General features: G+C 33.2%; 1 protein-coding gene across 2 annotated transcripts in view; it reads left to right on the top strand.

Moving 5' to 3' along the window:
* ap (apterous) overlaps nt 1–8,618 on the top strand; it is a 100,415-nt gene extending 91,797 nt beyond the window's left edge. For both annotated transcript variants that reach the window (XM_075311224.1, XM_075311223.1), the window contains exons 6-9: nt 3,101–3,274; nt 4,140–4,423; nt 4,501–4,697; nt 5,111–8,618. In XM_075311224.1, the coding sequence (XP_075167339.1) occupies nt 3,101–3,274; nt 4,140–4,423; nt 4,501–4,697; nt 5,111–5,284 (829 nt within the window). In that variant the 3' untranslated portion in view covers nt 5,285–8,618. The remainder of the gene's footprint in view (nt 1–3,100; nt 3,275–4,139; nt 4,424–4,500; nt 4,698–5,110) is intronic.
* The last annotated feature ends 4,301 nt before the right edge of the window (nt 8,619–12,919 follow it).

Raw genomic sequence — 12,919 nt, 5'->3', positions numbered from 1 at the left:
GAATACCTTACTACCATATTATTATAACGCAAATATGAGCAAAAGGTCAGTATGTTTAGATATAACCATTGGGGGTTTGGAATTCCTATTGTATTTCAGGGCTGGCTACTGTTTTTTTATTGAGAAAAAAAACACTATATCGAAAAATAAATGTTGTTAAATTCCAAAAACTTACTTTGTTAATATTTGATAGCCACCATTTTTGTATAAAGCGAGCAGGAACTTGGTACTTTATTGGTAAACGCGAAAAGTCATATGATTCTTCTATTTTATGTCCAAGGAAGGTATTGACATCCTCCCCCACAAACTGGAGTTATTAGGAGAGAAAATCCTAATAAATCTACATCCCCATTTGAGGTTAGGTTAGGTTAGATTATGGAGAATGAAATCAGCCGGTAACAAAAAGGGCTAGCTCCCACTTAGGTTAGGTTAGGTGGCAGTCCGCTGTAGCAGGCTCACTTAGACTATTCAGTCCATTATGATACCACAGTGGTGAACTTCTCTCCTATCACTTAGTGCTGCCCTATTCCATGTTAAGCTCAATGACAAGGACCTCCTTTTTTATAGCCGAGTCTGAACGGCGTTCCACATTGCAGTGAAACCACTTAGAGAAGCTTTGAATCACACAGAAATGTCACCAGCTTTACTGAGGTGGGATAATCCACCGCTTGAAAAACTTTTTTGGTGTTCGGCCGAAGCAGGAATCGAACCTACGACCTTGTGTATGCAATGCGGGCATGCTAACCATTGCACCACGGTTGCTTCTCGGCTCTCATTTACAGCATGATGATCCATTGTGTTTCCTTATAGTTGTTCTTCTTCGTCCTCATCAATCATTTGAGTTTGCAGGCGAGTTCCAAAGAAATAGTTTCCTAGGTCTTCCATCCCGAGGCCTTTGATAAAGGCAAGTATATTCTTCAGGTTGCAGTTCCGTACATCCGTTATATCCTGAAAGAAAAAGGAGCCCAGTATCTTGTTTCTTCTAAAGAATAATGCTGGACACTGGCACAGAAAATGATAGGACTCTTCTGTTGCCTCTGGGTCCAGACACCATCTACAAAAATATCGTCAGTCATTAAGCCAATCCTTACCATGTGTTTTCCAAGTGTGTTGTGTCCTGGTATGATGCCTATCAATGCTCTCACATCATCTCTGTGAGTCGGCATCAGAAAATCAGAGTTCTTACGACTCTTGCCCAACGTTCCTTCCATAAATCGTATTGTATCTGAAATTGATCCTTTAAGTATATAAAGATAGCGGGAGAAGATATCTGCAGCGATGTTTTTCGTCCCGCTTGCGCCTTCTTTAGCCAGCACATCCGCCTCTTCATTTTCAATTATTCCATAATGTCCATGGAACCCATCACAGAGTGATATTATGCTGTTCTGAGAGAGCTCTAAACTCTCTACGATAGCGGCTGACTACCTTCGACGTTATGTTCGGATTTCCTAAGGCCTTTATTGCTGCCTGACTGTCGATGAAGAAGATTATATCGCTCCTGAATATCGGCCTCATCAACAGTAGTTCCACAGCTTTCGCTATAACAAATATCCCCGTCTGAAAGATGCTGCATCCGTCATCCATCTTGTATGAATCCCTGATCCCCAACTCTTCGCAGTAGATACCACAGCCAGTGCCATCATCCATTTTCGAGCCATTCATATAAATATTCAGGTCTCCAAAATGTATGCGTCTCTCTCTCTCTCCACTCCTCTATACTTGGTATAATCGATTTCAACTGTCCCTCATATACATGCTGAATCGCCACATAGTCCTAGCCCAACTGAAGCAACGAGTTACGTGTGTCTGTTTTCCGCGTTTTCGAGCGAGTCCAAGCTCCAGAGAACTATCAATAAATAAGCTTTAGCTATTGGGTCGTTCAACTCGATAGCCGTGTTTTTATCCTTCGGTGAATTCAATTTAATTAGACTTCCGTCGTTATAGGTACCTATTACGGATTTCTTTTATTCAAGAATTAGTCTAAAAGATCCGTGGGTTCATTTAACTGAGTAGACGTGATTTATTTAGTTCAGAAAAGTTTAATAGAAAATTGTCAACCTATTACGAATTTCTAGGTTGATAAGTTGGCCTATAAACTTCAGACCGGTCAATCTGAATGGACGTTTCACATTATTATGAGAATTTATTCGATTAGAATCATCACCATTGTACCACGGTGGCTACTTATTACGCCTTGCATACACAGTGTCATTGAATCAATACTTCAGCACTGGATTTTCCCAAGGGATTATTCAAAGCTCTCGCTAAGGGTATGGTCCCACTAGGCAAATATTTGCCCTACATTAAGTGTCAAACTTTTTTCCAGGATCACTATTACGAATTTCCAGGTTGAGTTGACCTATAAACTTCAGGCCCGTCAATCTGAACGGACTTTACACATTATTATGAGAATTTATTCGAATAGGATCACCGCCATTTACCACGGTTGCTACCTATTAACTTATCGTAATAGGTACCTGCTAAACATTTTTAAGGAGTGGTACAAATAGAGCTACCAGAGCCATTAGAATTGTATTGTACTGCTAAGATGGGAAACGCTCAAGAAAATGTAATTTTATTCATTGTTAACGTAATAGGTACCTACTAAATTTTTTTATTCAGTGATACAGAAAGCTGCCTATAGACTAAAATTCTTCCATTCATCGCCAGTAGTTATATATAGTGAAAAGTGTTGCTGTTTACTGATTTTAAATAAATTGGATTTTTTTTTATCGTAATAGGTACCATCCAACCCACCTTTCACCACATTTGAACTTATTCTAAAGCATATTCAAGCACTGGACTCGCGTCCTACCCCAGGATTCTTGATATACGAATGATTACTTAATGTAACAGAAGTTTTTAGTATGATTCCATCACATGCTCTTAATGCAATGTTGCATATATTGTCTATAAATATTATAAACGAAAATTCTTCACCAAAAAAGGTTGTAAAAACTGTCAAAGGTTGTAAAAAAATCAAACACAATAGTATCCACTCAGATCAGATGGAAAGCATAACTATATTACTGTCAGTTAATTACAAAAAACCTAATTATAAGTAAAACTGTACTAATGTTCTTTTTTATTTTTGTTTCAGTGTTTTTGGTACAAGGCGTTGTTCCCGTTGTCTGGCCTCAATTGGTGCCGCAGAACTGGTGATGAGAGCGAGAAATTTAGTATTTCATGTGACCTGTTTTTGCTGTGTCGTCTGCCAGAGTCCCCTAACAAAAGGTGATCAATATGGGATAATAGATGCCCTTATCTATTGTAGGTGAGTTTACAAATGTCATAACTGTTTTAAATACTAATGCACCATTCCGATTACGAGTTTATTTGTACAACTTTTTGGATATTTGATATAAAACAATGGCAACCCTTGGTTAGTAAAATTATTCGGAGTTCACTTCCTTTAAGATGTACCCTGGAAATGCAACATTGAAGCGCTAGATGTCTCTACCAGCCTGACTGGAAATTTTGCCTAAAATTATGACTGTACTTTCTTACGGTTTTTAAATATAGGCCGGTACTATGTTCATTCTTGCGAAAAATTTTTATGGAAACCATTATTTCGCACATAGAAAGCGGCGTTTTTTTAGGTAGCTTGGAGCGCTATTTTACAGGGAGCGATATTGGATTAAGTTTGTGGTTGTTGCTTGTTTTTACAAAATAACATTTTATTTTTCCTTGGGCAATTGATCTGCTATTCCTTTGATCCTTTGTGTAGTTTCGGAACAAAAATATGGTCCGTGTTTGATTTATAAACCCGCACAAATAGTTTTTAATAAATAAATTATTTCTTAATTCACATTGCAAATGGCGCCGTGCTATAAACGTCAGTTTTTCAACACGAAAAAACAAAGTATCACAAATGGAAAAAATTTCGCAAATTTTTCGCATTTTTTGGTTTTGTATGGAGTTTCAACGCGAAAACCGAACAGAGTACCGGCCTTATGGGACAAAATTTACGGATGGCCTTTACTCTCAGCCATCTACGCCTTGACATTTTTTGTGCTCAAATCATAGTTGCCAGATGTTTTATCAAACAAAGTTGTAGCAATAATTTTTCAATCTAAACGGACCCCCTATGCAACCATCATTTCTAAAAACAAAATATTTTTTATATTTTTATTTTCCAGAACCCATTATACAATGGCCCGCGAAGGTGATACAGCCTCAACTAGTTTGGGCTCTGCCGTGGTACCGGGTGTTGGCGGTGCCAGTTCATATCCATACACAAGTCAATTTGGTTCACCACCGAATGATTCATCGAGTCCACACTCGGATCCAACACGTATTGTTCCTAGTAGTATATTTGCATCTGCCTCTCACGTTATGACCGGTCTTCCACAACCACCACGGCAAAAGGGTCGACCACGTAAACGTAAGCCCAAAGATCTCGAAGCCCTCACTGCCAACATAGGTATGCAATGCAAGTACTGTTCTCTAGCTCCACACACGAATGGCTTTGTCTAATTTAAGCTTTTTTCATTCATACAGATTTAAATACTGAATATTTGGATTTTGGCCGAGGTTCGCATATGAGTGCCTCATCGCGAACAAAACGCATGCGCACCTCATTTAAGCATCATCAGTTGCGTACCATGAAATCGTATTTTGCCATAAATCATAATCCCGATGCAAAAGATCTAAAACAATTGTCACAAAAGACAGGTTTACCAAAGAGAGTATTACAGGTAAGCAAAGAGAGAGAAAGAGAAAGAAATGGAGAAAATATTTTTTTTTATGCAAAAAAAGTAAACTTTGTTGGCATTTATACTACGTTCACACTATGCTCAAAATCTCGTTCTGTCATGGAGTGAACGCGTTTCGACATCTCTATTTTCTAGGAAAATACGATTTGTTGGAGTTTATACTGCGATCACATTATGCTCGATATCTCGTTCGAGCATAGTGTGAACGTATTTCTATTTGAAATCTCTATTTTGTACGAAAATATAATTTGCAAATTTATTAGAATGTCTTTTAATTGCAATTTTTTTTTTCAAATTCAACTGGGAAAATATTTCTGATATTATTTTCTTCGGATCGCAGTGAGAGAGAGAAAGGCTTAACTATAATTTTTATTTCTGTTTTTCTTCTCTTACAGGTATGGTTCCAAAATGCCCGAGCTAAATGGCGTCGCATGATGATGAAACAAGATGGTTCTGGAATGTTAGAAAAAGGCGATGGTACCTTAGATTTGGATAGTATATCTGTTCACAGTCCCACCTCATTTATGATGGGAGGTGGTCAAAGTCCACCACCGCATGGTATGGATTAGTATACGTAGTAGTCATTTCTAATCCAAGGATTCTACAACAATTCGATGAACCCCTTCTGCTACGACAACAACACCAAGATCATTGAAAATAACGAATTATAATACTAGTAATCCCCCGATTAGAATTGAACTACAATCTAAGACATTTCTATAGATTTAAATAACGGCAGGGACGCATAAATCTATTCTACACATCATTTCTCATACCCTCAATTATGGTATTGATTACACCATTCAAATGTCAATCATTCATCAAAAGCTCAAGATGGATATGATGATGAACCATTAAAAAAACAACAGCAGCAGTTGCAGGACATGAACCAATTGATCCATCATCATTACTACCATACCGCACGGAATCCATGCATTGCTTATCACTCAACACAAAAAATATACGAAAATACTCAAAAAAAAGATTGCAAATATGTATTCAATGTAGAACACAAACGAACAAATGCTTTGCATAGTTTATTAGTTATTGTATTTATTTAAAAGAGTTATTCTCTATGGAGTAGAAGAAATCGAATGTTTCTTCTTTTAGAAGTAGCAAAGAACAGGGTCTCGAATTGAAATTAATTTTTTAAACATTTATTTTTTTTAGACAAAATCAAAACTAAATTCTTCATAGAAAATTACTCAGGTAGTGTCACTTTATCAACAATATTACGTTCGTTTCTTTTATTATACGAAAATTAAGGAAAAAATATACCAAAAAATATTAATATCTGCACATTTTTAGTGAAAAATCGAACTTTCAGACATTCATACAACTTTTTGGGAATTCATGTCAAACAACGGCATCCCTAATACTACGTTCACACTATGCTCGAAATCAGAGAATGAAGCCGCCGAGTCGCGCCGCCGATTTCAGTCGCCGCCGACCATTTTTTGCCAGTCGACGCCGCCGCCGAATATGTCGACTCATCTCGACTCAAATTTAGCCGCCAAGTAATCAAAAATATCGATTTAAATCAGAAAAATGTTTATTAAATTGTCGTATTTTTTCCAAAATTTTGAACACAACCAATCATATTTAATCTGCTATAATAATTTAGCAAAAATTTAGCTCAGAAAATTTGAACGAAAAGTAAATTTGTTTGTAAGATAGGTTGTACAACTAATCTCATTACCATTCGATTAACTTCAAATTGATTTTATAATGGATAATTGTCCGCCGCCGAGTGAACAAATTTATATCGGCTCAGCCGTCAAACCGTCGCCGCCGGAGGCAAAAATTTAGTGTCCGCCGCCGCCGACAAAAATGGGTCGGCTTCATTCTCTACTCGAAATGCCTCTGTTTCGTAGTTGCAAATCATCAAAAGAGATTTTGATCATAATGTGAACTTAATAAAATGCGTCACTCATAAAACGAACGCCATAAATCGGATTTCATATTACAATTTTATTTGTACAACTTTTTGAGGATATAATATAAACACATGTCAACTTTCTAACAAGAAAAATTGAGGCCGAAATTTACGGTGGAAAAAATTTGTTTTTGTGCCGTTCAGACTATAAGTTTATCTGGACGAAATGTCACTATTTGGAAAGATTCTTACAGTGTGACCAAACGCTAAGAATTGTTGGCGATAAGTAAAATATCGATCAATTTCTTATCGATAACATTAAGAAGCTGCAGTATCGATTATGTCTTCCAACAAAAATTATAGTGTGACCAATGTGGGCAACGTTCAATGATTCTGCCATGAGCTGTTAACATCTCTCCAATATATACTTTTTACAACCCTGCAATGGCGAAACATTTAATAATGTGCCATTCAGACTATACGTTTATCCGGACGAAATGTCTGTGTTGATAAAGAATCTTACAGTGTGGCCAAACAGTACGAATTGTGGGCGCTAACAAAAATGTCGATAAATTTGTTATCTATCACATTAACAAGTTGCAGTATCGATTTTGTCTTCGGACAAAACTTTAAGGGTGGCCAATATTTCGGATATGTCACGAAAATTGGACACGGGCATTATCGCCCGGATAAACTTATACTATGAACGACCCATTAGAGGTTCGGAATTGAACACTACCAAAAATTTCGTTAGCATAAATAGCACTTATACACTTATGGAAAAATTAGATACCCACCAAATTATTTATATTTTTTTAATTTTTAATAAAAATGTCCCTTTGTAGATTTCAATTCAAAGGCCCATGTTTCTTTCTCTTCAATCTGTGTAATTATATTTCATATGAAGCTGTATCTAGCTAAAAATTCAATAGCATCTACACCATCATCATGAATAAAAGAAAATTGGAAGCACAGTGTGTTTTTGTTTTTTTGTTCTAGTCAAAATTGAATCTAATTTAAAATAATTTTGTTTGTTTTATATAAATCAAAAATAAAAGAAGGGAATATCCCGAAAAAAAAAACACGCAGAAAGTTCCATACTAAAATGAAATATAAATAAATAAAAAATAAAAACATATAATAAGTAACCAAACAACACCAGTGATTAATTTTATTTTTAAAGCTTATATTTTAAAGCAAAAACAAAAATATATACATAGCTCAAAAACACACATTCTTTTTCCTACAAAAGAAAAGAAGAAAATGCTTCAATAAATATTGCTTCAATAGAAACACATTAGATTTTTGTTTTGTACATATAAATATAATTCATAAATAACTTAACCTATAAATAGAAATAAAGAAATAGTATATTAGAGTTATTTATTAATTTAATCGACTTTAAGTTTTAAGTTGTTATTTAATTGGTCCACTTATATAATAATGCAGATTATTATTAAGTATTGGTAAAAAACACACAAAAAATTATTATTAATTTATTTTATTAGTTCTATACTTTCGAAATCCCATATTATTTAAGGAATTTCCTTTGAAAAAACGATATTATTGGTATATATTTAATTAAAAATGTAATCATGAAAAAAAAATAAAAAATATCAATATGTAAAAAGTAATGGTAAAATTTACTATAATTTATATTGAAGACAAATAAAAATTCAATAAAATAAAATCTCACTCGTAAAGGAAAATATTTAATTTATAGTTAGTTGAAAAGAGGACGGGTTTTGTTTTGTTAAAGCATAAATCAACAATTATGGAAAAATTAGGCAGCAAAATATATCCTAAATTCCAGAAATTAATTTAAGCAGCACAAAAACTAAATTACTGTAGTTTATAATTTAAATTGAAAAAGTAACAAAACCCCAAAAAAAACAAATGGATGAGATTACATTGAAATATTTGTACTTAATATTATTAAATTATTTATAGAAATTATTAAATAGAATTAAAAATAAATAAAAACACACACACACAAAACTGGTTTATAACAAACTATTGAAATATTAAAAATAACTGCAAAAAAAATATTAAAACAGAAAATAACAAATAAAAATATATATGAGAAATCGGAAAAATAAAGCCTAAAAATATATTAAATATAATATTTGAGTTTTTAATATTATTGGGTAATTAGGTTCTACGATTTTAATATAGTTACAAAGGAAAGAAAACTAATAAAAGACAAACTAAAAACTCCCTCATTTGCAGACGAAAAAGTGCCATCTACGGTGTGCAATTTCGTGAAAATTTTGTCAACATTATATTTTTATAGACAAAATTTGTCAAAATTTTATTTCTATAGAAAATTTTGTCAAAATTTTATTTCTATAGAAATTTTTGTCAAAATTTTATTTCTATAGAAAATTTTGTTAAAATATGATATAAAACATTTCATTTTCAACATAAAATCTTATTTTTTTTCTCTGTTTTGCAAAATCCACCAAAACATCAATAATTCTACCAATCTACTCAAATTAGAAATCTACCATTTTTTGGTAGAATTTTACCAACTGTGGCAACCGTGTCTATGTACGTCCAGAGAGTATTAAGAAAACAAGAGGACGAAAATTTCTCTTCTACAAAAACAAAAAATGTCAACCGTATAGATTTCGCACAATGCCTGCAGCTTTGGAATAACGGACGTTGCGGTCGAAGCGCAAATTCTTTATTAAGGCATCGGCAGTTATAATTTCAAATTGTCTGCCAAAAAATTTAATAGAATGAAAAGATTTATATGAAAGAACATTTGTTACTACAAAGCTGGTTCTTAATCCTATTTATCTTACGTTTCATAAGGCCGGCAGAGAACTGAACTGGGTGACGCCGACGCAAACTGTATGATATTTGAGAAAAGCGCCGACAAAAACCGCATTACATTAGATAAATTTCCTCATGACTGCCACCCATAGACCTTATAATACATAGATGATCCACTATTATCTTTAAACAAAATGTGTCAGTTCCAAAAATTAATTTTCTGACATTTCGTTTTAACTTTTTCGTAAAGAGTCAGTCCCAAATATTAATTTTCGTTAATTTTCTTTTGTGTTGTTCGTAAAGAGCAATGCTGCTCAAAATTAAATTTCGTATTTTCGCGGTTTTGGTCACAACTTTTTGTTCAAATATGAACTTTTAATATATTAATTTATTTCTAAATCCTCTGTTGCATCATAAACGTTCTTTTTTTGTGTAAAATTGGCAAACTACAAAAAGGAAAACGAAAGAGATTGTAAGCGTGCTCTTATTTTTCTCGTTTATTCTTAATCTTCGGAACTGTCAAACATAGTTTGACACCCATGGCTCATCTATGTATTATAATGTCTATGCTGACACCTACTGTCGCAGTTTCGCTTGACAGTTTCGTTCTCTTGTTTTCTTAATACTCTCTGATACGTCTATACATTTCTTGGTGTATGGTGAGTTGACGTCAGGAATCTATGTTACTTCCACCTATGCGCGTTTCATGGATATTCCTAACAAACTCAAGCATTTGAATGCTTATGTTGATTTGCTAAGAACTCTGATTGGAAATCGTCTTGATTTCAAAGATGTGTGACACATTGAATTAAATGGTTGGCAATGCCGTTGACGGCTCTAACGTTTCTCTATTGGTTTATGTCTTTGCTAAACACACCTCAACAACTAGCAGAACGAACATCCCAATAAACACAAACGTTTGAAAAATACCAAATTTCAACAAATTTTCAAACATTTTTTCAAAGGATTAGGGTAATATTCAAATTGAGGAAATGGCGTTCTCAACAACAAGAGATTACCCTCAACATTAAAATTCAACACATTATCAATAATTACTCAAGTTTTATCTTCAAATTGAAATGCATCTCTACTCAATAATTTCTAAAACAATTTTCGATGCGAGTCAAATTAAAAATTAACATTAGGGCTGTTTTCTTTTTGCACTGGATGCAACATTTGTATGGGCTATCCAGAACATCGTTGCACTGGTGTTCTATCCAAAACATCTCATCAGTGCAAGTCGCGCCGATGTTGCCAGATTGTTTTTGGATAAAGTGACGCTTCTTCGATTCACAATAGCAATTTATTGTGACTATTTTATTGAAAAACATGAAATTCAAAGTGATACAGTGTCAAAAATATTCGCAGCAGTAAATATTTATTACTAATTGAAGCATTTCATATATTAAAAATGCAAGATTTCACTTCTTTTCTGTGATTGTTTTTAAACAGCTGATGACAGTGTTGCATATTTTTGGAGATGTCCTGGATAAACGAGTACTCTGTTTTCTTTTAGTCCTTAAAGCTGAGTACTATGATCAGTTTTCAAGCTGAAAACCAGCTTGTTTTCACGGTTACTCTTTTTAATTAATTAATATAGAAATATAAAATTATTTGCAATCAATTCCTTGGATCTTTTCCTTCCATTATTTGGTAAGACTTGATCAAAATATAATCGTCTTCATACATACTTTTGTACTTTAAGTTTAGTGTTTTGGTGAAAAACCCGAACATAACGGCTTAGCATATCCAGTGCTAAAAGAAAACAGCCCTATTGTTGCAAATACTTTTCAACAATTGAAAGTCAAAGCCAATTTTGTATAATTTATTCCATTTCGTCAAAATAAAATATATTATAGTACACTACAATACTAATTGAAAAATAAATATCTTATTAAACATATCAACAAATAAGAACAAAACAACAAAATTTTAAATATGTATCTTAAACATAATTTGTAAACACTTTTGCATAGATAATTCGATTTCCTTCCTGTTGGTGTCATAAAACTGCATTAAAATTAAGTAATATGCGGGCAATGTGAAATTAGGAACTTGTTGGACCGCATGTTAGAATATATTTAAACCGATAATGTAAATTAAACAAACGATGTGATGCACATTTTCCACCAGAAGTTGTTGATATGGAATAATATCAAGTTTTTAACAATTTTAATTGATTGCACTTTGAAATGTTTCTGGAAACTTTTTCTTGTCGATAAGCCACTCATTTTTCATCGGTCAGTTTTTTAATGTTTGCAAGAATGTAGCATCCAAAGATTTTAGTTTTCTGCAAAGAGATTTAAATTTTGTGACTTCTGTAAAGTGTTGACTTAATTTTTCATATTGACTTACCAATTATTATAAACTATTTGAAGCAGTTCCAGTTAATTGTCCAACATTTTTCATCGGTCAGCTTTTTAATGTTTTACATTTACATTTATTTATTGAATAATACCAACATTTTTTTTCTTCATTTACCTATGATTATAAACTATTTGAAGTAAATTCAGTTATATGTCTAATTTTTTTTTCTTCCGATTGACCACGAACTTCGTTGCACAATAAAGTATTGAAAACCACTTGGTTTTTTTCGTAGCATTTTAGGATAGTGTTTTGTCAAAGTTTTCTCATGTTATCTTCAACGCCTTTTCAATGATTTCGTCAACATTTTGCCACATTGGATGTAATTCGCAAACAATTTGAAGATGAGCTATTTCAAGTCAAGTTGAATTTATGTTGAATATTATATTTACCCTCAAATTGAAAAGTTGTTGCATTTGAAAAAGTTCATCCTGTGTTTATTGGGATTGTTCAAAATCAAGTTTATATCAATTTGGGAGTAAGTCCAATATTCAAAATAAATGCCAACATGTTTAATTGGTTGTAGTTAGATATTCCTCAATCTGAGAACATTTTCTTGCTTTTTTAATGTTTTGCTTACTCTAAAGACATGAACTCAAAATATGAAACATGAAGGTATACATAAAAATCCACCGCTGATATTTCTATTGTAAATCTACTGAAATCAATTGAGATTGCAGCCGTTCAAACTATGCCAGAAATTTCCTCTCTTTTTTGAAAAAGCACATACTGCCGAAGGTATACGGGCGCAAATAAGGCTTTCTTGTGTGTGTGTGTTTATTTTAGTTTTTAAAAGAATAACAAATGTTTAGTTATGTTATTTGACCTTTGGAATTTTACAATTTTGGGATTATTCGTTTGGCTTGAGGTCATGGACTAATAGTGAAGAATGCTGGTGTTGTTGTTTTTTTCATTACTTTTTTATTGAAATGTTGAAACAACACCAACATTTTTCATTAGTCCATGACCTCAAACCAAACGAATAATCCAAAAAAAGAGTAACAAATATATATAAATATAAATACAACACATAAAAATAAATAAATATACAAAAGTTTCTTTACAAACTCAGACATTTCGTCCGGAAAAACTTACAATGTGAAAGGTGGGATATGTTTGACAGGAGCACTGTCGTCCCGATAAACTTTTATGCGTCGTCCATTTTATAAGTTTTTCCGGACGGAAT

This window comes from Haematobia irritans, chromosome 5 (assembly GCF_050003625.1).
Source record: "Haematobia irritans isolate KBUSLIRL chromosome 5, ASM5000362v1, whole genome shotgun sequence".
Classification (NCBI taxonomy): domain Eukaryota; kingdom Metazoa; phylum Arthropoda; class Insecta; order Diptera; family Muscidae; genus Haematobia; species Haematobia irritans.
Note: the sequence above shows the minus strand (reverse complement) of the source record. Positions and strands in the feature narration are given on the sequence as shown.